Consider the following 27,331-nt stretch of genomic DNA (forward strand, 5'->3'; position numbering starts at 1 on the left):
GCCCTGTTCCTATTGCATCTCTTCACTTTGCTTCAATGGCAGTGTTGTGTGTTTGTGTATTTATATTTACCATTGTGTCCCTGAACGCTCATTGAACAAAGGTTCTAGAACCATATAAACTTCAATCCTATATGGACCAAGTGATACCGTTTGGCTGCTGGAACTAAAGGAAATAGTGTCCTCAAATGTAAAATTCACTAGTCTCTGAAAAGGGGAAAAACCTGCAATCGTATATATTATTTAGTGAAAACATTTGTACCTGCTTTTTAGCCAAAAAGGCTACCTATAAAAATGTGGCTTCTCATTGCAACCACTCAGCTAGGGAGCCTATGCTGTAGCATTCTGATGGTGACTCTTTCACAACTGTCTCTTATGAAATCTGCAGCAGCTTCCTTTCCAAAATGGAGCAATAGCCCTGTACTATTAAACAGAGTGGGAAACAGCTGAAGAAAGGAGGCATGCATGTTCATGCTGCTGGGTTGGGCTGCTTTTAGTTTCTTTCTTTTCCTTCCTGTTTGTGATGTTGATTGGTGTAGAAAGGTTAAAATTTTGATTCCCCCCCCTTGCTCCTTTATTATCATTACTTTAAATCACCCCAGCCAATTGTGAGTCATGCCTCTCCTTCCATTAGGCAAGATTGATGGCCTGTTACTTTGGTTCATCTGGAGCTCTTTTTTCCCTTCCCAGGCAATCCAAGAATAGGTTGAAACAGTGCTTCACAGAAACATCCAAAGCTACTTATGCCAAGTCTGACCATTGGCCCATCTAACGCAGTATTATCTACACTGACTGGCAGAGGCTGGTTTCTAGCAGGAGTCTCTACCAGTTCTACCTGGTGAGGCTGGGGAATGAACCTTGGACCTTCTGTATCCAAAGCACATACTATGCCACTGAATTACAGTCCTTCCTGGCTACTCCAGTCTTTGCTGCCTGTTGGAATAGTTGCACGCGGGTCCTTTTTCCATTTCCAAGCACAAATCAAAGTGCTGGAGCTTGTGTTTCAAGCCCTACACGACCTGGGACCCTGGTGTCCGGGAATGGGGTCTGTTTCCCCACATCAACCTGCACAGCATTGATACTATCTTCAGAACCCTTTCTTCATACCCTGACCCATGCACAATGAGCGATGAGGGATACAACATGAAACAGAACTGCAGTAGGTTGCAAAGTGGAAAGATGTCAGTGGAGCTAAGAAGCTCTTATTAGCTGCAAGTCAAATGGCAGCATTAATGTTCTAATATAGGGCATGATCTGAGGGCACATGGGGCCACCACCTTGCAGAAGCTATAAAGGTCTGGGTTTGTGCAGTGGTAGGTGCATGACCACCTGTGAGCCACATGTATGCTGCCTTGGGTCCCACGATGGATGGAAGGTGGGGTATAAATGTAAGAAAAAAACCACAGAACAGAATTGCACTATGTGGTTGTTTGCCACTGAGACTTAATACTTTTTTTAAAAAAATAATATCTTGGGGTCCCCACCATCCCTGACCATTGGTTAAGCTGGCTGGGCATGATTTGATTTGGAAGCTAGCAACATCTGGGGACCTAAGGTTGAGGAACACTGTCTTCTTGTCAACCTAACATCTGGTAGGCTGGGCCATGGCCTTGTGGCACCCCACTTGTGCAATTCATTTTCCAGGGAGGCTGGTTTAGCACCAGCACTGTTCTATCTGTAATCTCTGGTGGGTTTAAACTCCTGCTAAAATGGTTTTAAAGTGTTGCCTGTAACAGTTGCTTCATTGATTACCATGATTCTATTATTTTACGATCTGTTGTAAGGGCTTAGGAGTTTAGGTTCATTAGTCATTAGTTTGGTTGTGACTCACTCAGTTGTGCAATGGGTCCCAGCAGATAGACCACAATTTTCTTTTCTTTTTTTACTGAAGTGTTTTTAAGAGACAGGGAGAGGAGAAGGGCAGCGAGTGAGAGAGGAAGAAGAAAAGTGGACACAGGGACCCATGGACATTGAAAGTAGGCCTGTGTTGCAGGTTAGACTTAAAAATGGGTCAGGGGATTGAAAAGGTTGATCTTTGTGCTGGTTGATCAATTTGGGTTGTTATCTTGCAGTCAGTCACCTTGCTCTTCAGTCGCTAAATTTGACCGTTGAGTCCATTGATTGACCTTTTCAGATAAATGACTGGTGTAAGAGTTTCCATGAATGACAACCATACAGTCTGATTTTGTCCACCTTTACCTGGAAGTAAGTGCTATGCGGCTTGCTCCCTGGTAATGTGTGCGTAGGCCTGCAAGATGAATGCAAGTTAGTAGTGTGGCAATGGGTCACAAAAGGCCCACAGTTCTTTGTATACAAATGTTTCTCTTAGGGAGAGGGCTGGTACGGTGCAGTGGTCAGGGTTAGGCTGAGACATGGGTTCAAATGCGTCTTTAGCCACAACGCTTCGTGTGGACTTGTCACTTTCTTTTTTCAACCTACAACTCTACTGAGATCAATTAATATCTCTGCTGCTGTGTATAGTACTGGTTGACAGGACTGGCTTTGTGTAGGGATTCATAGGAATATTGCAAGAATGAGACAAAGTCTAGTATGCAAGCTGTGGGGGATGGGTGGGTGGAAAGGACATAAAAGGGTCTGGATATATGTAACCTGGATACCAGATTAAAATTGCTAATGGAAGCGCATGCTGATTAAAGTTAACATATATGTTGGAAAGGCTATTGGAGAATGTGAGCTCTGTTATACACAGGACAAGAAGCAACTTATGGGTAGGCTCAATGTTGGGATGTAACGGCCTTTAGAATCAATGGAATAAGCTGTCTGAAAAAATTGTGTTTTTCCAGGAAAGAAGGGAGAGGTATTTATTGGGGCTTCTTCTGCACTCCCCAGAATCCTGCCTTTTTGAGGTCAATAAGCTGCATCTGTAAGACACTGGGTTGGACCTAGCACTTCCCTGCAAGATTAGAGTTTTCCCAAGGGGAAATCAATAGGGTCCTTGGGCACTTCCAGACACATTTTGTTGAGTAATGAATGTGAAGTGTTGGTCTTAGTTGTTGTGTGGGATCCATTAGTGGTCTTTCACATTTATTATGATAAAGAGTGCTAAGTGAAATTTGGTTGTCCAAAAGTTGCAAGCACCTATTGTAAGGGTGGGGAATCTTTGAGCCTTCAGGTGTTGATGAAGTACAACTCCCATCCGCCATATCAGGCATGGCCAGAGACTTATCAGTGTTTCAGTTCAGCAGTATCTAGAGGGTCAAAGGTTCCCCATACCTGATCTGTTGGAGACAGATCTGTTGGAGACAGACATCTGATATGTCACTGGTTCCACTAAAGGTTGAATACGCAGGTCCAGGAAAGCTAGATGGTGCTTTCAGGATTTCACTCTCCACCTCCCTGCAAAAAAACTCCATGTTTGACAGTGATTGGAGTAGCAGAGAAACAGCAAGAGAGAATGTGGAGGGTAGGGCTTAGATTGCCAGTAGCAGGCAATTGACCCTGGCATGGTGGCTATAACAACAAGCTGCATTCCTTCCCCCCTCCATGACTTTTCATGGACTTGAAACTTTTCCTTTATAAAAAGAAAAGGGGATGCAAGGATTCTGGAGATGCCAAACTCAGTACAGACTTGAGTAATCGGTCTGTAGACATGCAGAAATAAACATAGACCTGATCTTTTGTCCATAGCATGTTACCTAGGGAAAGATTTCTTCACAAGCACCTAGGTGACTGATTGCAAAACCAAAATGCAGCTTTTGGACATTCTTGGATAAGAACGCAAGTAATTCAAAAGAAATAGTTAATGGCGCTCAGTCTTTCATTTCCCCAGCAGCGGGGGACCCTGAAGGGTACACCATTTACAGGCAACAGTGGAACACAATGCGCTTTAAAAGGTTCCTCTCGGCATGTTGGAAATATTAAGACAGGAAAAGAAAATAAGTGTCCCCCCCAGCCCCTCCCCAAATAAAGCCTACCAACTCTCACCTTTCTGCATATACAGGGGAAAATAATTCATTGCCAGCCACCACCTGGCTTAAAAATCACTTCGCAGCAGGAGCTAAAATTAAATCTGCCACTCTGAAAAAACATTTCATGTTTGGCAGAGAAAGGAAACAGCAACATTGATGTGTCCAGTTTGAAATAAACAAAACAAGAATTGGAGGAATTTCACATTGCTTTGTTAATAATTTGACGGTAGTTAATAGCATAGTTAATCTGTCGCCCATTGCGATGGCTGGAAGTTACAATGAACTTGGCAGGTGAAATGCAGAATCCTCCCATCCAGCCACAAAACAGCATCGTATCTTGGTTGGTTTAATGGCTTGGTGGTGCAAGTTGCTCACTTAACGTGGCCTTTGTGTCTTCCACCTGGGCTCAGCTGGCTGACGTCAATTCTGCTTCCTCCTGCTCAGCCTTCGTTTTTTGTTGTGTACAACATGGTGACCACCGAGGTGATTGCTGTATTTGAGAACACGTCGGACGAGCTGCTGGAACTCTTCGAGAACTTCTGCGACCTTTTCCGGAATGCCACACTGCACAGCGAGGCGGTCCAGTTCCCCTGCTCGGCCTCAAGCAACAATTTCGCCAGGCAAATCCAACGCCGGTGAGCCCTTTGGACCGTGCATGGTTGCCCAGTCAGTTTGCAAAGCCAGTGAAGCTGGAGAGGCTAAAAACTGGCTTCGGTTTATGTTCTCTGGCTCAACTAAATTTATTGCTATAGTGCCATTGGGTATAATAGGAATGATGATGATGACAGCAAGCATTTATGTAGTGCTGGGATAACCAACCTGGTGCCCCCCCAGATGTTGTTGGACTTCAGCTCCCATTACCCCAATTAATGTGGCCAGTGGTCAGGGATAATGGGAGTTGTAGTCTGTCAGCACTTTAGATACCCTCAATGCAGTGCTTTGACATGTTCCAAGTGCTTTACATACATTATCAGTCATCCTTAAACAGCCTTATAGGGTAAGCCAGTAGTTTTGTCCTCATATTGCGGGAAGTGAGGCTGGGGGATGCTGGGTTACCTAAGGCCAGCTTGTAAGTTCATGGCAGAGGCAAGGGTTTGTTCATTGTTGCTTTTTACTAGACTGAGGTCCCTCAACCAGAACCATAGTGTGTACAACGGGAGTGGAGCCATGGGCAAACGGTGGCCTAGGTTGGAGCTGATTACCTCCTGTACCCCAAGAGGCAAATATTGGGATAACATGCATATGCAACTGAAAATTACTTACTAATTACTTATTAATTGTAGCACAAAAACACTGTTTCATGCTGCAGTAGCCACCTGACTGGATAACTTTAACATACACTACTTGGGACTGTTCTTGAAGACTGTCTGGAAACTGCAGCTCATCCAGAATGTGGCTGGCTGAGTGGCACAACCCATTGGGACCACACAGCACTAGTTGCAAAGAACCTGATCAGGTTGCCTGTGTGTTTCTGATCCCAGTTCACAGTGTTAACAATGACTCTGGACCCCCTGAATGACTTGGGCCACAAATACCTTTATCTGTACCAACCTGTCCAGGCTTAAAGGTCAGCGTGGCAGGCCCTCTTGTGGTTGCACTGCCAGGTGAAGTGCAAGGTGTGGTGATGTAGGAAATGGTCTTCTCTGTGGTGCATCCCTGCCTCTGGAATGCCCTCCCCACGAAGATGCATCTGGTGCCAACTCTACCTGGCTTTAGTGCCAGTTTAAGATTAATCTTTTTATTCACGCTTTTGGATGAGTTGTGGCCTGTTGCTGATTATATGTTTCACCTGCTGCCTTTTACATTGTATATGAATTACTTTTAAAAGGTTCGTTTTATGCTTAGAATTGCTTTATGATAATTGCTTAACATGACTGGTGTTGACCTGTTTTGTTATTTTATAGCAACTCTGTAGATTTGAGGGGGGATGGATTAGAATAAAATCAGACAGCAGAACTACACAAAGATGAGATCAAAGGGAACCAATTAAGACTCCTGTTTTACAAGTGAGGAACACTGAGGCTGAGACAGAAGCAATTAGCAAACGGCCAGCCATGCCATACACAAACACACACACTATTGTTCAACTATTGGGAGTGAGAAACTCCTGCTGTCCTACAGATCGCCCAGAGGACTAGCAGATCTACTTTCTGCTAGCCTCTGCTCTAACCACTGCATTATTATGGCCCTTTGTCTGGCTTGAGGAAGAATGGGGCATACCAAAGGGATTCTGGAAGAGAGATGTTCTAGCTGGGAGTCTAAATAAGAGGGGTGGGTGGCATGAGAGCCAGCAAAGTCCATGCATAAGGCACAACAAGGCAAATAATGATTATTTGTGAATTGTACACTTGAGTCCAGTGACGAGAGCATAACACACTCTTCTATCTCCAAGGCAAGAAAACTACTTTAGACTGTGTACCGGAAAGCATTTTCTAGGCAGCTCAACAAGAACAAGGTCTTCTTTGCCTCCACCTGCCTGTCCCTCACCTTTACATAATCTAAACAACATCTGAGGATGGATTTCCCCATCATCCTTCGACCTTGGAGGAGCCATCTGTAGCTCTTAGAGAAAACTTGTATTAATTTGATGGATTCCTAATCCATCTCTTTCCTCCCACCTTTCTAGTTTCTGCTGTATTATGTAGCTTAGGGGCTCTTGAACCTAGGAAGGAGCCAATCTGTATCCGTTAAATTCAAGGCTACCTCCAGAAAGCAAACTATGAGTGCTGTTTAAGGGGAATAAGGCATCCAGTTCATTATAAAGGCTTTTAATTATTGCAAGGCTGAAATCTTTGACTGTTAGATTAATCAACTAAAGCTTCAGTTGATTAATTGGTGGGAGTCAGTGTTGATCAGTAAAGCTGTGGGTTGATGACAGGTCTTTGACCTCATGCTCATCAGAGTGGAGCATACTAGCAAGGGTTAACTCTTCTTCTAGAGGCAGGATCAAACTTTTTTTGGGGGGGTGCAGTAATGATGGCCAGTCAGAAGGGGAGTGAACCTTCCTCAAGTATCCAAACTTGACTCTGCCTTCAGCAAGACTGCAGAGTAATCCTCTGACTCTTGTATGTTACCATCATAGGTGCAGGGCCCCATTTTTGCTAGCTCTTAGGATTTCTTTAAAAACTGCTTTGGGTTGCATGTGTTACTTTAATGGAATCTGCAAAAGAATATATTAAAGGTTGCTTCTCCTTTCAACAATGTGCAGTGGCTGTGCTGCTTTTTTATGTGCTTTTATCTCGTTGTGAAGAAGCAAAATAAAAAGGCACCTAAATTGAATGCATATGCATTTAATTGATTGGCTCATGCGGTAGCATCAGGACACCTCCTTCCACATTGATTTTATCTGTTGAGGTCCCTCCCTGGAGACATCTGTTTTGACATGGAACCTCAGGTCTGTTGCAGAGGATTTTGGACAGTGCTCTAGGACTCCCACTCAGTTTGTTTGGCGTCCTGCCTGAACATGTTGAGTCTTATTGTTGCCCTGTGTAAAGTGAGTCTGCACCTTAGAACTTGGCCAGAGTAGTACACCTGTGGCTAGCTGTTGCAGGGGAACGATCCGTAAGGATAGGCTCACTGTCTTTCAGGGAAGCTTCTCCTCCATCACTCATCTTCTCACTGAGGACCCCATAATGTGCTTCCAGCAAACGAGCACACTTCGAACACAGTTGCACCAAACAATTGCTGCTTAAAATGCATATGGTTTGTCAGCAAAAAAATACTGTGTAACTCTGGAGTGGGGAATCCTTGGCTCGCCAGATGTTGGATTACATCTTCCATCATCCCTGACCATTGGCTTTGCTGACTGGGACTTGGGAGTCTAATAGCATCTAGAGGGTCACAGGGTCCCCAACTCCTGCTATACAGTCGTACCTTTGTTCTCGAACGGCTTAGTTGCCGAACAAATTGGCTCCCGAACACCGCAAACCTGGAAGTAAGTGTTCCGGTTTGCAAACATTTTTTGGAAGCTGAACGTCTGGCGCATCTTCCACTTGAGTGCAAGACACTTCTGCAGCCAATTGGAAGCTGCGCCTTGGTTTTTGAACCATTTCGGGAGTCGAACAGACTCCCAGAATGGATTCAGTTCAACAACCAAGGTACCACTGTAACTGGCATATGAAACTGCTAGCTTTTCACACCCCCCCCCCCCCCCGCCAAAAAGGAAACCCTTGAAATTGCAGTAGCCCTTGAAATTGCAGTAGAAGTGCTGGTAATTGTGGCTCAGCAAGGCTCTTCTATAAACTAAGCCAGTGGTCAGCAACCTAAGGGCCATAGGCCAGAAGTGGCCCACGGAGGTCGTTTGACTGGCCCCGAGCCGCCTCTGAACCGAGCTGCCTGCTCATGTGCTGCACTAAAGCAGCACGGCGCAGGAACTCACTTCTGCGGCAACCAAAATTGCGTCTGCACAGACGCAGATGCCAAAAATTGCATCTGTGCACATGCAGACACTGAAAATCATGTGCGTGCGATCTGGCCCACAGAGGGATCTCCGCGGGACCGATCCGGTCCAGGCAAGATAAACCTTGCCGACCCCTGCTCTAAGCACTCTGAAGAAACTGCAGTCCCCAGGATTCTTTGGGGGAAGCCAGGGCTGTCAAAGGGGCATCATATTTCTTTAAATGTATGGTTTGGATGCGACAGTGCTCTGTACAGCAACAGGCAGCAACTTTCTAATGCCTTGGGCAGAGTTTCTTCCCATTGCTGCTTCCTCAGATATTTTTAGCTTGACGTGGCAGGGATGTGCTCCATCGAAACATGGATCCCTCCCTTCCTTTTGCATCTTTCTATCTCTGCTTCTTCCAAGGCTAAGACTTAGCGTTGTGGGTGGTGGTGATTTTTGTTTCGTGCCTTTCATCTCTATACCGCCAACCTGCCTGTTGCCTTCAGATTCAAGGACACCATTGTGAATGCAAAGTACGGTGGGCACACGGAAGCCGTGCGGCGGCTGCTGGGGCAGCTTCCCATCAGCGCTCAGTCCTACAGTGGCAGCCCCTACCTCGACCTCTCCCTCTTCAGTTACGACGACAAGTGGGTGTCTGTCATGGAGCGCCCCAAGACGTGTGGGGACCACCCTATCAGGTATGTGGCGTGCCCCCGTGATGGTCCATGTTTAGGTCTAGTACACAAGACCTTTGTATATCTAGCACATTGTGAAGGGGAAGGCTGGCTGCTGGCTTACATGAGCCTTAGTCTGATCTAGCTTTCACTGTTCTTACATTCGGATGTTGCTTGTTGTGATGCTGCTAGGTGTCTTCTAAGAACCATTGTTACCCATCCCAGCATTGATTCCCTCCTCTTACCCAGACACTCTTGGGTGGGTAGGATAATGTTTTTGGGGGCTACGTTACCATGGTGGAAAGTTGCCCGGGGCCACATTCCCAAAGTGAGCAGGGTCAAACCCACACATAAACACTCCCTTAACACACACAGAATTATGCACCAACATACCTGCAAAGCTATTTCCCATGGAAACAGAGGCATTCTTAGAAAAGCCACTCATTTCACCTTCCATTTTTCTTCATAGATTTTATTTTTTTTATAATGCTTGAAAAGAAAGTTTTCCAGCACCCTCTGTGCGAAAGGAAAATCAGCAACCACCACTCAGTCATCTCAGCAGAAGCGTGTAAATAAGGTCAACATGCAGCTGAACTGCAAGCTCTGCCTTGCAGCTCCTTAAATTTTCATATTTTAAAAATGCAATTGTACCCCTAAAACTTCATTCATGCAGTTGCAAAATGCATAGGCTACCTTTTGCATATTTGTTGGGAACACAAGTCTACAGTGGTACCTCGGGTTACATATGCTTCAGTTTACATACGCTTCAGGTTACAGACTCTGCTAACCCAGAAATAGTGCTTCAGGTTAAGAACTTTGCTTCAGGATAAGAACAGAAATCGTGCTCCGGCGGCAGCAGCAGCAGGAGGCCTCATTAGCTAAAGTGGTGCTTCAGGTTAAGAACAGTTTCAGGTTAAGAATGTACTTCCAGAAGGAATTAAGTACTTAACCCGAGGTACCACTGTACTGAGACATTTCCCACTCAAATGCCTTGCAGAGGACATCAGAGCCCTTTCTGCTCCCCTGGAGAACTGGGCCCCCCAGAGGGCAATATGAAATTTTGGCCAGATGTGACCTGCATACAGGAGTCTCTCTCCCCCGCCCCCCAACCACACTCTGTGATCTGGAGAGGTGGATAGTAGTTTGAAAGCCATCCAATGAATTTTTGGGGAATTTTTATCAAATTGATTTCCTTCCTGCTCACGATATGGTAGTGCCTCCTTTGCTCTCTCTGCAGTTTTGGCTTGTTTTTCTGCTGCTGTCCTTGATGCTATAGGAAGGCTCCACTGGGCTGTAGGTGGCAACATATTTTTTCTCCCGACAAAATGCAGATATTCTCACTAATGAGCTTCTGTAAACAAAGCAGTTAGCCATTTTCACGTAGTTTGTCAGCTGGTGTTGTATAGGGCTAGAGGCAATATGTAGCATTTTGGAGCTCTTGAGTGGTTCTTGTGTCTTTGGGAGTTGCTGACCACACAGAAGAACCTTCAGATGGAGGGGCGGAGAGGGGACAGAAAAATGCACCCTCAATCTTTGAGAGACTTGCCTAACCAAGCTAGTTTGTTGCTTGAGACAGAGTTTACAGATGGGGTGCTCTCAGTAGTAATGATCAATTGCTATGTAATTGGTTGGTATTGCTGCCCTTTCACGGTACCCCAAAATCAGCTGACTTGGCTGATGCCTCTAAATTAGGAGGATTTGCTTGTGGATTTCCCTTAAATTAACACCTGTGAACACATGACAGATCCAGCTAGCCCAGAATAGTCTGCACAGACTGAGAATGGCTCTCCAGACGTCTCTCGCAGAGGTCTTTCCTACCTTTGTAACCTGGAGATGCTGGCGATCGAACTTGAGAAGCCTGTCTGCTACTCCTGAGCTGTGGAGTTGCTTTAGTCTCACCTAGTCCAGTACTGCCTGTTCTTACTGGCTTCAGCTCTCCCGAGATCCCGGAGGTGCTGCAAAAGAAACATTTCAACTATAGAGATTCTAGAGATTAAACCTGGGACCTTCTGGTCCTCAGGGAGTTATACAGGCAGGAAGAGCGACTTGCCAAACTGAAGGGGATGTATAATACTTCTCAAGGCATTCCTCTTTGGAGGGACGACCCCAAATGAAACATGTTTGCAAAGAGGATGAATTCCACCCTTTCAGCTTTAACTTGAGAATAAAGGATGTGCATTCTAATGGAGCTTCAAAGGGGTGACGAAAATTCCAGACGCAGGCATAGGAAGAGCCCAGCTGCATCACACCAAAGGTCATCTCAGCAGGCATTCTGTCCCCCCCCCCCCGGAGGCCAACCAAATGCGTCCTGGGAACCAGAAAAGTAGGGCCCAAAAGCAACAGCAGACATCAGGGGAGTCTTCAGGGGAGCTACTGTTGTGCTCTTGAGTGGGTGAGAAACTGACATAAAAAGAGCCCTGCTGAATTGGGCCAAAGCCCAGTCCGGTTCAGCACCCAGTTCTCACAGTGGCCAACCAGAAGCCCATGGGAAGCCCACAAGCAGGATCTGACCATCACAGCACTTTCCCCACCTATGATTCCTCGCAGCTCAGGGACATTCTGCCTCCCACAGCAGAGGGAGAACAAAGCCATCGTGGCTAGTGGACATTTATAGCCTTGTCCTCCATGGATTTGTCCAATTTTCTTTTAAGGCCATCCAAGTTGATGGCCATCATTTGTTCTTGTGGGAACAAATTCCTTAGTTTTAACTATGCTGTATGTGTAAAACACCAAACCCCACTTTCTTTCACCTGACCTGCATATGCCAGCATTCACTTTTGTTGGATATCGCCGAGATCTAGTTATGAGAGAGAGAGAAACTTATCCCTAACCACTTTCAGCTTGCCTGAATCTACTCTTTTTTCTTTTGCACGCTCTTGATGCTGGTGGACTGTGATGACAACATTGTCATTGTGCCAACGTCAACCTTTTGCCTTCAGCAGTGCCATCTCGGCCCCTTCACAGGGGCCAGTTAATCAAATTAACAGGCTGGCAGCTTTGTACCCTCTCCCATCACACACTCTCCTCCTGCCTGTCTCCCCCCCCCCACTTTTTCCTCCACAAAGAGAATTGCTGGTGTTCTTGCTCTTTTGCATTGTGGGATTGCTCCATGCCACGCGTCCTCTGCGCCTTTGGTTTCTCCTCCTGCCCTCCCACGACCACACAGTGTTTCTCTTATACCAGGCTGCAGCTGGCAGAACGACCACTTTTTTCTTCTTCTAATACCTGTGCCAGGTGGTGGGATGACTGGGGAGATTTTGGTCCCTCCCAGACTGCCCCACTTGAAGTGTTGTTTTCCAGGAGTTCCCTAGCTCAAGGATGAGGCTTTGAGTTGGGGGGGGGGGCACGGAGGGAATAGGGGAACAAGCAACGGTGTGGCTTCCCCGTCTTCAGCCACTGTCGCCGTTAGAAAGCTTTGGGAGACGTAAAGGAAAGTTTAATAGGCAACCTACTTGGGAGAATTTCTTTTAAGAAGCAAAACAACTTTCCATTTTCATAACAATTGGCTTGGGGGTGGGGTGGGGGAGATGCTCAATATTACTGTTCTTATTGACACGCATCTTGCATTTCAGCATCTAATTTAACCACCGCATGTGAGTCTGTGGAAATGGCCTCTGATTGCAGAGCACTCTTCAAAAAGAGATTTAAAAATACGGAGCCCATCTTGGAGATTACAGGGCGTTCTTCTTGAGTATGGTAAATTGCCCTGAATTGGAATGAGAGGAGCAGGCAGCAGACCCATGCTTTACATGGGAGGGGGGTGGAAATAACACTAGCTCCACTTCCTTTTCTCTTCTCCCTCACCCCCTCTCTCCCCGCCACCCCCAGTTCAGAAGGCTGCTCCTGTGGAGGAGGAAACCCTTTAGAAAGCCAGCTATCAAGATTGTTGCTCTTCCACCCAGTCTGTTTCCTTTAATTGTCAGGCTAGCTGGGGCTTTCAAGAAGAGACACAGAGAGAACGAACAATGGCAATGCAGAGAGAATGTGAGGAATTCAGCTGGCTGCCTTATCCAGACCTGGAGGGGTGTCTACCTATTGAAAGAGCATCCTTGGTCCCATTCAGTAGCTGAAGTGGTTGGCCCAGGAGCCAACATCCTGCTGGGGGAAGCACATGGCGTCCGCTTCTGTAGGAGGGAGACATGTTGAGCTGAAAGCAGGGAGAGAAGCAACTCGTTGCAGTTGCAGCTGCAACTCCCCCAGGACACGGTTGGCCTGTGCCTTTTGCTTATATTGTGCAGCTGCAATTTTCAAACTTTCTACCTTTGGGGAGCACTTTCTGCACTGATTTCATCTGCTGAGGAATAAACCGCAGCGTCTGCCACAGAAACCCAGCTCTTCCTTTCTTTGGTTTCTTTTATGAATTGCTTCCCGTAATGTGCCTCGCAGTTTCACAGTAGAAAACAGCAACAATTAAAACAATTCCATACATGGCCCGTGGGGCAGGGCGGGGTGGGACAAATCCAATGCAGATACAGCCTGGGATAAAGACACCCACTTTGAAGATTTGTTGAGAAAGGAAGATCTCCACTAGGGGCCAAAAAGGCAGCTGAGATGGGTGCCTGCCTGCTTTGTAGCAGGAGGCAGTTCTAGAGGTTAGGTGTCACCATACTGAAGACCTAATTCCTACAAGGTATGGAATGGACCGCCTTATGAGACTCTATCTGCAGGAGCCTCTCTTCTGCATGTAACAGCAATTGTTTGGTAATATAAGGGCAGAGATGACCCTTTAAGAGCATTATTTTATAGAGCATTCTTGGGCATGTTCTAGGGGCAGGCTTCTCCTTCTCCAGGAATCTTGTTTCATCAATCCTGCTTCAAAAGCAATTCTCATAGAATTGGAGGAAGCTGCCTTATCCAACCAGACAATTTAGCTCAGCATAGCCTATGGCACTGACCAGCAGTGGTTCTCCAGGGTTTCAGGCTGGGACTTGAACCTAGGACTCTCTCTGTGCTTTGCCACCCTTCCCATTGTAGTTATTGCCGCATCTTCTGGCATAATAAAAAGTGGGACCTTCTACAGCATGTTTCAGTGTAGAGTGCCATGCCTTTTTCTAGATTCCTCCACCCACTCGCTCTGGTTTTCTGTCCCATCCTGCCTCTCACCCTCACAACCCCAAATCAGGCAGCATTCTGTGTCTACTGAGTTTGCTCAGTTCTTATTGAGTCGTTTCAAGGTTCTGCTTGTACGTTTCCCGTGGGCATCAGGTTGGCAAGATGGGCCTCTTAATGCTGCTCTCATTTCAAACATGTTTGAATGCCTGGCAACCAAGCAGCAAAGACTGTTACGCTCTGGAGACCAAGGAGCAAAAGGATACAGAACTTCTAGCTGTCGGGAGGGGAGCATCACTCTGCGCTCGCTCTGCTGCAGCCCGTCTTTATGGTCTCATTCATCATAGGTTTCCACCATTTCATGGGCCGTTCACTAGCTAACCCATAATGTGCTTTAGGCCCCTTACAGTTCATTTTCTGAAAAGCTGGCCTTGACTTCTTCCGAACTGCATTTATGAGAACTTTCTTGCAATTCTGGCGTACTGCCCGCTTTTTCCTTTTATCACTAGTCAAAATAACGTGGCATCTTTCTTTGCCTGCTCAGTCACAGTAGATTTCCTCTTACTCAGTTTCATGTACAGTGGTGCCTCGCAAGACGAAATTAATTCGTTCCGCAAGTCTCTTCGTCTTGCGAGTTTTTCGTCTTGTGATGCACGGTTTCCCATAGGAATGCATTGAAAATCAATTAATGCGTTCCTAGGGAAACCGCCTTCAGACCAGGTCCGGGGACAGTCTGTCCCCGGACCTCTTCTGAAGGCTGGGGGGGGGGGGACAAGGGCTTTTCTTCCCACCCCCAGCATTTTAAAAAACCCCGGGACAGCGGAGGACTTCTCCGCTGTCCGGGCGATCTTAAAATGCTGGCGGGCGGCATTTTAAAATCGCCCCGGGACAGCGGAGGACTTCTCCGCTGTCCGGGGCGATTTAAAAGCCCCTGGGAAGGCAGGCAGGGGGGACAAAGACTTTCGCCCCCCGCCCGCCTTCAGAAGGTGTTCCCGCCCCCCCGCCCGGCTTCGGAGCAGCGTTCCGAAGCCCGGCGGCGGCGGGAGGAGGCGTTCCCGCCCCACCGTCCGGCTTCGGAGGAGGTCCGAGGACAGTGGGGAAGACGCGCTGCGCTTCCCCGCTGTCCCGGATATTTCCCTATGGGCTGTCGTCTTGCGAAGCAAGCCCATAGGGGAATTCGTCTTGCGAAGCGCCTCCAAAACGGAAAACCCTTTCGTCTAGCGGGTTTTCCGTCTTGCGAGGCGTTCGTCTTGCGAGGTACCACTGTAGTTAAGACTGGCCTACGAGCATCATTTGTCTGTCTGTCTGTCTCCCTTGCAGGTTCTATGCCCGAGATTCCGGGCTTCTAAAGTTTGAAATCCAAGCGGGACTCCTGGGCCGGCCCATCAATCACACCGTCCGACGCCTGGTTGCATTCACCTTCCACCCTTTCGAGCCCTTTGCTATTTCGGTGCAGCGGACTAATGCAGAATATGTTGTAAACTTCCATATGAGACACAGCTGCACGTAGTACGCTTTCCCCTTATGGTCGCCATGGGCACTGAGTGTACGCATTTTGTCAGAGGCACACCAAAGCTGAACATTCATGCTCTAGAAAACCAAACAGCTTTAGAGGAGTGATGTGCATCTCATCTAACAGTGTGCGGCTTTGATGCGTTGCCTGAGTACAGATGAAGTCATCGTAGTTTTCCTCATGTTTCTCAGACTTCCAGCCCTTCTGCCATTCTCAATAAGAAACAGATTATATTGTAAATTACTTCTGCTCCAATAATGCCTCGCATTGTTTTGTTTTTTAAAAGGATTGGCATTGCTACGTGAGCAAAATACAACAGAGGAACCATTTCCTTTTAACACCAAAGATTTTAGTCTTTCCTTCTCTCCCTCTTTCCGCACTGCAGTCTTATGACAGTGGGATCAGAGTTCTGCGCTTCAGAGTAGAGGTGTAAAATTTATGGAAATGTTAAAGCTCTGGAAAAATGTAATGTGTGTGTTGTTTTTCAGGGAGAGGGTGGCGTAATTTTTGAGGACATTTGAAATATATGCAATATTTATTTTCTTATGAAACCTAAATGTATTTTTACTGCTTTAACAACATAAAATGCATAATTCGCAACTTGGCACACAAAGCTATATCATGTGGCGTATTTATGAAATTGATAGGACAGCCCTATGCATATTTACTCAGAAGTATATGTCCCACTCTTTAGTGATGCTAACTCCCAGGTAAACAAAGCATAGGATCGCAGACTCAAAAGTATAAAAATGCCTTAGTTTTGTGCAAGCAAAGTTGCAAGTATACCCAATTCTAGAGAGAGATGCAAACTGCTGTACATGTATCTTACTTTTTTGCCACCTGAGAAGTGTGTGGGGGGGGAAATAAAAGTTGAAAATAAGAACCACAAATTTTGTAGTAAAGTAAACAAAATAAAGTGTATGCTCCTCTCATGAAGATAGCAGCACCCTCTAGGTGCAGAAATGCTTAAGGATTTGAGTGTTGTCATTTATCACTACAGTATATGTTAGGTTTGGACTACAACTCCCATCAACCCTGACCATTGCCAGTGCCAGCTAGGGGTGCCAGCTGAGAGTCTGAAGGCCCACAAATTTCCCATCCCTGCTGTAGATTGGCTTACACATAAATATTTAAAACCTTTTCCTTAAAAAGCATTTCATTAATTTTTTTAAAAAAACACATTTCAATGGAGCTGCTTTTCAGGGTTCCTCAAAATGTCCATTTCTTCTGTGTGAAAAAATAAGTTATCAAGGGAGAAAAAATCCCTGTTCCCCTTCTTCCCATCCCACTCCAATATTTCCATTCTCCCCCTTGTTTTTCCTCAGTCTTCACATCTCTAGGGTCTTTCTACTCTAGTCAAGAATTTATTTGTTTTTCAGAAAGAAAAAGAGAAAGAAGTTTGCTTTTTATCTTCCTGCTACCCACGTTCTGTTCTCCCTTTGCCATAATGCTGCCTAAATCTGCCCATCCAAAGGGAGTAAACAAGGAGTATTCTCTTTGCAAGCCAGTTTGTGGTATTCCCCCCACAATTAAATAGTATATAATCTTTTTGGAAATAAAACATTAAAGGAGAGGGACATGCCTTGCGGTGCTGAGGTGGGATTTAATTTTGCAAATAACTGAAAACGCAAAAGGTAGGCCTTCCATGTTGTTTCAGCTGCATAGTGGCTGCCCGTGTCTATCACAGGCACAAAGGGATGGCCTTGTTAACTTGCACTGGTCACTGGAGACCACAGTACAGACATGGTCCCGCCTGATCCATTGGTTAAGATGAAGAGCCATCTTCCCTCCAGCCACATTGAATGACCAGCACATTTTTGGACACCCAACCAAAATTCACAGCTCCGTAATTTAGGTCTCGGTCCAGCTGTCTGATTGTATCTTGCCAGTTCTCATCAGGAAGCAAAGCCTTGAACGGAGTATCTTTGGGGGGGCATTCCCACTGGAGGGGAAAGCACTGTGCATCTCACTCTCTCATTGCACTTTCCCACTGCTGTGAATAGGTTCAACAACTCTGCACATTTGGACCTTGGGAGGTCTGGGTGAATTCCCATGAGATCTAAATGAGCGCCACTGAGCAATGTCTTAACTCTGACCTAGGAACCTGCCTTGTACCAAGTCAGACCATTGGTCCAACTAGCCAAGTATTGTCTACAGTGACAGGCAGTGGTTCTGCTTGGTGTCAGGCAGGGTTCTCTCCCAGGCTGACCTGGATATGCTTTCAATTGAACCTGGGACCTTCTGTATGCAAAGCTGACGCTCTGCCACTGAGCTATGACCCTTATTTGCAATAGGTAACTTGGTCTTGGTCCTGGAAGGTCCTTTTGAGCAGGGTCACCTGCCTCGTTCACTGTTCATTCAGTCTCACTCTGTTCACTTCACCCCAAAAGCTGCTTAGCTTTAGAAGATCCTCTTTGCTTCTGGGGAACAAAGTGTCTTGCAATCGACATCCTTGGGCCTTTGTTTCCGGAGACAAAGAATGAATGTGTCTAGCACTCCTGTTTTCAGAAGCCCACAAGCAGGACCTGAGCACAACAGCACTTGGCAGTATTCAGAGGCATACTGTCTCCAGCGGTGGAGGTAGAACATAACCATTTTGGCTAGCAATCATTGATAGATTTATCTTACTGAAAAGTGCTGCGAATAAGACCTGGCATAGCTCAGTTGGTAGATCATGAGACTCTTAATCTCAAGGTCATGGGTTTGAACCCCACATTGAGCAAAAGATTCCTGCATCACCAGGGGTTCGACTAGATGACCCTTGTGGTGCCTTCCAACTCTATGATCCTGTGTTCACAGCTATGAAGTATTGGGAGTGTGTGCTAAAGGGAGGTGGGCATCACAGTGCAGCAGGGCAGAGCCTATCACTGTATTATCTGCAACAATGTATGTTCTTGCTCCCCTTTGATGTCTTTAGGAAACCCAAATGGATAATATTTACACCTGATATTTTTGTTTCCACCAGGGATAGGGTGTGAATTTGTTACCTGCGCGACGTTAAAAGCAAAATAAACTGGAATTCTATTTTTTAATACGGCTTTGTGTTCTCTTTGCTTTTACATACATTTTGCAGAACAGACATAGGCAAACTCAGCCCTCCAGATTTTTTGGGACTACAATTCCCATCATCCCTAGCTAACAGGACCAGTGGTCAGGGATGATGGGAATTGTAGTCTCAAAACATCTAGAGGGCCAAGTTTACCTATGCCTGTTCCAGAACCTTTTGCAGAGGTGTTTTTCCATAACATCCAAACACATGAAGTCTAAGGGTGAAGCTGGATATAAGTTTCTTTAGTCACAACTCTGTCCTGCTTGCATCTAAGCAGGGTCAGCATCTATTTTCATAAGAAAAGTTCAGGTTAGGCTGGAGAGAATGACTGACCAAAGATCCCTTGTCAGTCTTCATAGCATCAACTCATCATGCCTTAAGACCATTTGAACTCTGATTTCGTTGGTCCTAGTCTGAAATTTTTAACCAATACCATGCTGACTCCCAAGTGCTCCAAAAAGCACATGACTGACATGCGACAGGATTATGTGTTCACAAATGTATGTCACTTGATTTCTCTACACTTGCCTGCTGTTATCTTAAAGGCTAGCTGCAGAATGAATGTACAGTGGTACCTTGGTTCCTGATCAGCTTGGCTCCTGAACACTGCAAACCTGGAAGTAAGTGTTCCGGTTTGCAAACATTTTTTGGAAGCCGAACGTCCATTTCGGCTGTCGGCATTGTTTCCGGGGCCAATCAGAAGCTGCGCCTTGGTTTGCAAACGTTGTGGAAGTTGAACGGACGTCCAGAACGGATTGAGTTCAGTTCATGAACCAAGGTACCACCGTATAAATTGAAAAGCATCATGAAATGACATCCAAGTGCCTCGCCTGTGGGAGCCCATTCTCCCATGCCCATTCACACACACCAGGATGCTGCAGTCGGCCAAGGGATGAACCTTCATGTGTGAACTAGCTCTTGATGACTAGCAGCTGAAGGCAGCCAGTTAGCCCACTGTGGGGGAGGCAATGCCAGCAGGGAGGAGCATCATTGTCAGAGTGGACCCGCCAGACAGCACTTTGCAAGGGCTCCAGGGCTGGTCTGACACAAGGTCAAGATGGTGCCCCCCCTCACCTCCACAATTGCATGTACATAATCTGACCAAACTAGCAGTTGATTCTTTCTCCAGCGCTGGTGATAAGCCAACAGCTTCCCATAGCCATGGGCACCTCTTAGAAGATTTGCGGGGATGGTGGGGCAGCTGCCTCCCATTATATAATAGTATGGCCACAACAGCTACAAGAGTATTGTTAGCCCAGAAATGGAAGCAAGAAGAAATTCCGACGGAAGAATGGCAGACAAAATTAATGGACTACACAGAATTAGACAAAATGACAGGAAGGATTCGAAACCTGCGGGACCAGAGATTTACAGAAGATTGGAAGAAATATACGAATGATTTGAAGAGCAACTGTAATCAACAAATTACACTGGTAGGACTACAAGAAGTTTTGTAAGGAGAAATATATGAAATGTTGCAAAGTAGAGAAAGAATAGAGATATTAGTTATGAGATTTGAAGGTAATAGTGAAAGTAAGAAATATATATTAAGTGAATAGATTTTTCAGATGTGATTGATGGAAGTCAAAAAAATTGTATAAGATGGAAAAGTATATTACTGTTGAAAATGATATGTTAAAAACCAATATATATAAATATATATATATATATATATATATATATATATATATATATATATATATATAAAATAGTAGGGCCCGACCTGGATGGTTGCTACTTGCGTGTCCTTGCCAAGCATAGTCTTCAATTTATTTGTTTTTTTAAAAGATCCATTGCGTCGCCTTATCAGGTCACAAAGCCCTTGATCCATACAAGGGAATGGAAGAGTCGCTGCCCTTTTGCATGCATAGAGTGGACAAACAACCACTCTTTTCAACTCGGAGCTGCACTGGGAACATTCCGTGTAGGGGGCTGCCTCTCCTGGTTGCCATGGTGACTGTGATCAGCAAGAGCTCCATCCTGGCGTGGCAGTGGGAGGGAGAAGGGCAAACTCTCCCTATCCCCTCAAGTGCTCTCCAAGGGCAACAGGTACACATAATCCTGGCGTTGCTGCGTTTTCAAGTCCCCGGCGAGCATCTAAGAGCTACTAAACGGCCAACTCTAAGCTTTGCACCTGTTGTACCAGGAAGGCTCAGCACATGGCTTCTTCTCTGATTAACGCTTTAAATTAAATCTCGGGGAGGGAATTGCTGGATGTGTTCCAAGACACCTCCGTTTGCTGCTTTGGCTCAGTTCCAGTCAGGGAAAACCCTTCCTTTCCTGCCAGACGTTGCCTTCCTTCTCTTGAAAATCTGCTGGAAGAGCAGCCGGAAGGATAACCACCAGCCCCAACTAGCCCATTTTCAGACGTTCAGTTCTACGGAGAGCTGAAGCTTCAAAGCTTGTTCAGCCTTGCGGGCCCATTGCTTGGAGGCCACAGCATCAAGTGGAAGAAGAAGAAGAGAAGAGTTTGGATTTGATATCTTGCTTTATCACTACCCGAAGGAGTCTCAAAGCGGCTAACATTCTCCTTTCCCTTCCTCCCTCACAACAAACACTTTGTGAGGTGAGTGGGGCTGAGAGACTTCAGAGAAGTGTGACTAGCCCAAGGTCACCCAGCAGCTGCATGTGGAGGAGCGGGAAAGCGAACCCGATTCACCAGATTACAAATCCACTGCTCTTAACCACTACACCACACTGTGTAAACAAATCGTGGTAGATCAGGGACCCACAGGCAAGGCCTTCAGATTCTCTTTGGAGCTCCCATACTATGCTTCTTTTTCCACAAACGCAACCAGGGAACATGCGAACATAGGAAACTGCCTTACATTGAATTCAGATCCTTGGTCCATACAGCTTAGTATTGTCTGCATTGCCTGGCACTGACTCTGTGGGATTTTAAGCAGGAGTCTTTCGCCAGCCCTACCTGGAGATGCCAAGGATTGAACCGGGAACCTTCTGAATGCAAAGCAGATGCTCCACCACTGAGCTATGGCCCTTCCTTGGGTTTGGCTCCTGGCAAGGATGACCCTACCATTGCAGAGAAGGAACCAGCTGCCTCAGGCAGCAGATACTGAGGGATGGGGAGAGGACAGGGCCAGGCAGCTTACCTTGCGCCCCCTAAACTAGCCTGCCTGCAAATCACCCAGCTCTGCCCAATCAGTTGCAGATGTTTCTTTTGAAATAAACAAATAAAAATTCAAATCTTAAAGATGCCTAGCAGAGAAATCGTACAATTATTTGCCTGTAATCTGGCAGGCTTTTTAAAAAATATTTTATTAGCTTTTATCAATAAAAAAGTTGGGAAAAACAAAAAATACAAATACAAAACAAATACAAAATACAAGAATACAAAATACAAACATTAAACACAAAAAAGAAAAAGAAAAAACACATATAAAAGAAAAACAAAAATTCCCTCTTTCTTATCTCCACTTTGGTTAACTTATTTTCCTGACTTCCTCACGTCTCCCATTTTTGTATCCCTTTTTGAATTTAGTTCAGCAAATTCATATTCTATTAATTTATCTATTATTAATCCCCTCATACTTTTAGCCTTGTTGCTAGAGCCCCTTCAATTCATTTCAATGTCATCAGCATTCAAAAATTTTACAGTGTTTCTGCAAATAGATTTTAAATTTCCTCCAGTCTTCTTCCACCGACTCCTCTCCCTGGTCTCGGATTCTGCCAGTCATTTCCGCCATCTTAATCTGGCAGGCTTTATCCACCTTTGCTGCCTGTCGCTGATGGGAGTTGTCCAAAACATCTGAAATCACCTGTATCAGGAGTTTTAATGTTTAATTTTTTAAATGTTTTTATATGTGTTGGAAGCCACCCAGATGACTGGGACAACCCAGCCAGATGGGCAGGGTATTATTATTATTATTATTATTATTATTATTATTAGGGTTAGTGAAAGCTGGTCTATTTCAATTCCAGCTTCTTGCTATAGTAGAGGATGAAAAACAAACAAACACCTGTTCAATGAAGATGGCCTTTCCTTCTGCCAAGGCATGGCAGATTGTCATTTAATGTACACTTCCACCAGCATCTCAAAAAGGTACCTACAACCACGGATTTGCTAATATGCAAACTTCACGAATCCCTTAGCTCATTGCAATGGGAGGCTGTGTACACATTGCAAGCTTAAAATGTTCTCCTCCCCTCTCAGCTCAGATTGAAGCTGCTTTATAGAAAACACATCCAGAGGCATTATTTCATGAGAAATGACAGAATACATGTGCTGCAGCATGGGTGCTGGTAAGAGTGAGCGCCTGTCAGCATATAACACCTCTGCTAAGAGATCTGCCCTGGTTGCTCCTGGGTTAAGTTCAAGGGGCTACTGTTGGTATATATAGGGTTGCCATATGTCTGGGAAATCCTGGACATGTCCTGTTTTCTTGGGGGGGGGGACTACATGCCCACCCGGCGGGATTTTTAAAATCGTAAGCAAATGTCCAGGTTTGGGGTTTCTTTTAAAAACAGTTTGTGTGCATGGGCTGATTGGGTTCAAGCTTGAGCTCTGGCTCTGGTCTGGGCTTGGTGGTAGCGGCTGCCCCAGGGGCGAGCAGGGGTGATCACCCCAAAAAAGTCCGGATTTTTACATTTGGAAATATGGCAACCTTATAAAAAAAACCCACTGCTCCTATATCCCTTATGGGGTATCCAACCGCCCGTATAAAGTCCTTATGTAGGTTCTCTATCGGTAGGAGAAAATAACAGAGGCCAAACAGAGAATATTGAGAAGCAAAGTAGCTATTATGCCTGATCTTCATTAAACTGTTGAAACAGGGTGCTCACTCACCACACGCAGGAGGAAGGAGGAACCCAGAACAATGGTGTGCAATCCCCTATATACTTTTGAAATTGCCCACCCTGTAGCTCAAGACCCACCCACCCCCCCAAAAAAATCATACATACATCACAGAAGGATCAAGCCGCAGGGGCAGACTCGTTCCGTGTGTGGTTTACCCTTGAATCTGCCCTGCAATAAGGCAGATGGCAGCACGTTGAATCTAGCGAGGGTAAATGACTGTATTTAATTCTAAATTTGGTGTTTTTTTACTGATAATTCCGTCCGTTGTTTTATTCTCGTTGTAAACCGTTTTTGAGGTTGCTGCTTTTTGCAATCGAGTGCTATTTTAATTTTATGAAATAAATAAATGTGGGTTGTGGCTAACTGGGTATGTAAACTAGCTTCCAAAACCAGCAGTGGACGCAGAGTAAATGGGAAGGGTGTATGATAACTGGAAACGGTGTTAGGAAGCTTGAAGTGTGAGGATCAGAGATCAGTCGCCGAGACAAAAGGACACAGAAGAATGCACCTGGATCTTGCCAGTGTAATTCTTGCTCTGGTGACCAGTGATGAATGTCTTTCTGTGTCTCTGCTCACCAGCACTAAACTGGGCTCTCCGAATTATCTCTTTTGCTATATATGCCTTGGAGGGGGTGAACACGGGAGGCAGGTGCATTTGTTGCACAGCGGAAAAAGCTTCCGCCTTGCTCGGCAGCTCACCTTACAAATTAATCTTCCTTCCCATCTGTCCGGTACAGACCTGCTTGGGCAGATCTGAGTGCTGACAAGGCAATGGATTGATGCGCATCTGCCATAAACCGCACCAAAAGCAAATGAAAGCCTTCGGTTGTTCTGTAAAGAGCGGCAAGAGGGCCGTTTCTGACAATTGGCCTGCGAATGTTGGTCGCCTTAGGGCAGGAGGAAAATATTGCGATCATCTTTCTTCGCTTTCACTCAAGGATCCACCATGGGACCTTGTGGGAAGACAGAAGAACCAAGCCACTAAATCTTGCCCAAGCAAATTCCTTCGCTCTCATTTCAAGGGTTTGCAAATAAGGTGACTTGCCTTTGAGTTACAGTGGTACCTCGGGTTACAGATGCTTCAGGTTACAGACACTTCAGGTTACAGACTCAGCTAACCCATGAATAGTACCTCGGGTTAAGAACTTTGCTTCAGGATGAGAACAGAAATTGCGCGGTGGCGGTGCAAGGCCCCATTAGCTAAAGTGGTACCTCAGGTTAAGAACAATTTCAGGTTAAGAACAGGCCTCCAGAACGAATTAAGTTCTTAACCCGAGGTAACACTGTACAAAGGTGCTAGGCTTGGAAGCCTCTGAGCATGTGCAGAGCTCTGCACCCAAGACACCAGGGCACAGTTGCCTTTTTTCTTTCCTTTATCTTAATCACCTGCCTCGCAGGGTTGTTGCAAAGAAAAATTGTATGAGGAAAGGGATTGTATACAATACCATAATTCATTCATTCATAAAGGGAATGAAATGAAAATATAGCGGGAAGCTGCTTGAGTCCCTGTCATGAAAAAAAGCATGAAATAATAATAATGATAATAATAGAAACTGTGAGAATGATCAGGAACATACCAGTGAGTAAATCCTAGTCAAAATGCTTTGGATGGCAGTATGTGACCCAGTTTTAACCGTTACCTGGGAGTAAGCTCCATTGAACACAGTGGGACTTTCTTCTGAGTAGACAGTGTCAGGCTCCATTTACAATACAGTGGTACCTCAGGTTAAGTGCTTAATTCGTTCTGGAGGTCCGTTCTTAACCTGAAACTGTTCTTAACCTGAAGCACCACTTTAGCTAATGGGGCCTCCTGCTGCTGTCGCGCCGCCAGAGCACAATTTCTGTTCTCATCCTGAAGCAAAGTTCTTAACCTGAAGCACTATTTCTGGGTTAGCGGAGTCTGTAACCTGAAGCATAAGTAACCTGAAGCGTATGTAACCCGAGGTACCACTGTAAAGGAATCAACACTCTCTGTGTTTCCCAAGAAATGTCTGCCTTTGCAGTGAAAGACTTTAAAGTGGATTGGTGACCTTTTCCTTCAAAATTATAGGGCTTCTCAGCATCACCGCTTCCTTCATTTGGTGCAGGGATTTTATTTTCCATATAAACAGGACTCTGTTTTTGCCCTGGCACACATTCTGGCATCAAGTCAGAAACCAGGACGGCTTCTGTAATTCCGGGCTGTCCCTGGAAAATTGGGACACTTGGAGGGTCTGTCTGTAGTAGAGACTGCCCTCCCCGTTCAGTGCTTTCAAGGAACGAAGGAAGCTGCCTGCTTCTTCCATCTGCCTCCTTTACCAAACTCCTCCATCAGGGCAAGGCCTCTTGGAGGCTTTTAGCCGGCTCGATAACAAAAGCACCCTAGCAGCTCCAGAGATGGAAAGAGTACGCCAATTAAAGCCAGGGTGTCTTGCAGAGAGTGGAGAGGGTGGCCAAAGTACAGAAACAACAACTGAAGGGCCCTTGATCTTCTTTGCCCTGCGAAAAATGTGTTTAAGGAATGTGGGAAGGCGAGCCGGGTGAATAAATGCCACCTGGGCTTGGGGAAAGCAATCGGAAGCGACTCCCGGAGGTTGAACGTTTGTTGTGATTCGCACCGCGCCGCCATTTTGACCGAGGTACATCAGGACAATGGGTCTCTTGCCCCAAACAGCTTACATTCCCAGAATGGGACACAAGAGGACCAAAATATTATGCATCCTGTGCAGGGTTGAAAACGACAAGATATGGGCGCTGTGCAGTTGCTCCTCTGGAGAGTTTGAACGTGTTTTTCTTTTTCTAAGCAGGCACAGGGGCCTTCAATTTCGGAGAAGTAGTGCTAGGGGATGGTTCCTCAACCCTGTACCACCCTCCTGAAAATAACGCAGAGATGGGGAACCACAGGCCCAGGACATGAAAGTGGCCCTTCAGGCCTTTCTATCTGGCCCTCAAGATCTCAAGCCAGTCCCTTCCCTTCTCCCCAGGCTACACCTCTCACAGAGCCTCCATTGCACTCTCCTCAAATATTTTTTGAACGGCTAGTCTGTGTTCTTGAATCAAAAGGAGATGCACTCTGCTGCAAGTCAGAGCGGACTAAGGGCCATGAGATGCGAGCACCTCCTGCCTGTCGGGAAGATCATGTTCAGCAGACCAACCTGTCCCTGCAGAAACACAGTCGCTCTGGCATGCAGAGGTTTCCCTGCTTCAATCCCTCGTGGCATCTCCATATAGGGCTGGCAACCTATAACCCTGGAAAACCACTGCCAGTCAGCAGAGCCAGTGCTGAGCTAGACGGAGCCATGGTCTGACTGGGATAAAAGGCTGCCGCCTTTGTTGCATTACTCATATCCCATCAGGCAGGCGTAAAACAGTTCCAGGGAACTTGCCTCCCTCGCCTCCCTGCCACAAAGACATCTCAGCTCCAAATGACAGATTTGGCGAAATTGGCCAATGGAAGCACCTTCGCTTCACCTTACCTTTGAGAATGTCCAACTATTGGGTGCAAAAGGTAAAGGACCCACGGACAGTTAAGTCCAGTCAAAGGCGACTATGGGGTTGTGGCGCTCATCCTGCTTTCAGGCTAAGGGGGCTGGCGTTTGTCCACAGCTTTCCAGGTCATGTGGCCAGCATGACTAAACTGCTTCTAGCGCAACGGGACAGTGACGGAAACCAGAGCGCATGGAAATGCTGTTTACCTTCCTGCCACAGCTGTATCTATTTGTCACTTGCACTGGCGTGCTTTCAAACTGCTAGGTTGGCAGGAGCTGGGACCGAGCAACAGGAGCTCACCCCGTCGCGGGGATTCGAACCATCAACCTTCTGATTGGCAAGCCCCAGAGGCTCAGTGGTTTAGACCACAGCGCCACCTGCATCCCTTTTGCAGTCTATTGGGTGCTGTTGGGGTACAAAACGTGCTTTTATTTTTTGAAAACAGATTTATATTA

The 27,331-nt window shown here is 46.0% G+C and overlaps 1 protein-coding gene and 1 long non-coding RNA gene across 8 annotated transcripts in view; one reads left to right on the forward strand and one right to left on the reverse strand.

Moving 5' to 3' along the window:
- The window catches only part of DET1 (DET1 partner of COP1 E3 ubiquitin ligase), a 24,517-nt gene extending 5,942 nt beyond the window's left edge, over positions 1-18,575 (forward strand). For 5 of the 7 annotated variants that reach the window (XM_082198546.1, XM_082198545.1, XM_082198544.1 and 2 more), the window contains exons 3-5: positions 4,371-4,561; positions 8,814-9,005; positions 12,905-13,268. In XM_082198546.1, the coding sequence (XP_082054672.1) occupies positions 4,371-4,561; positions 8,814-9,005; positions 12,905-13,127 (606 nt within the window). In that variant the 3' untranslated portion in view covers positions 13,128-13,268. Of the gene's footprint in view, positions 1-4,370; positions 4,562-8,813; positions 9,006-12,904; positions 13,269-15,350 lie in introns of those variants that run through there. The other 2 variants (XM_082198548.1, XM_082198549.1) reach the window with 2 other exon arrangements.
- LOC309518611 lies at positions 13,114-15,424 on the reverse strand. The gene is made up of 2 exons (XR_014213554.1): positions 15,295-15,424; positions 13,114-14,594 (listed from the first exon to the last, which is right to left on the reverse strand). It is a non-coding gene; the product is annotated as an uncharacterized lncRNA (long non-coding RNA).
- Positions 18,576-27,331: the final 8,756 nt, after the last annotated feature.

Source organism: Podarcis vaucheri (assembly GCF_965113315.1).
Source record: "Podarcis vaucheri genome assembly, chromosome: 14".
Classification (NCBI taxonomy): Eukaryota; Metazoa; Chordata; class Lepidosauria; order Squamata; family Lacertidae; genus Podarcis; species Podarcis vaucheri.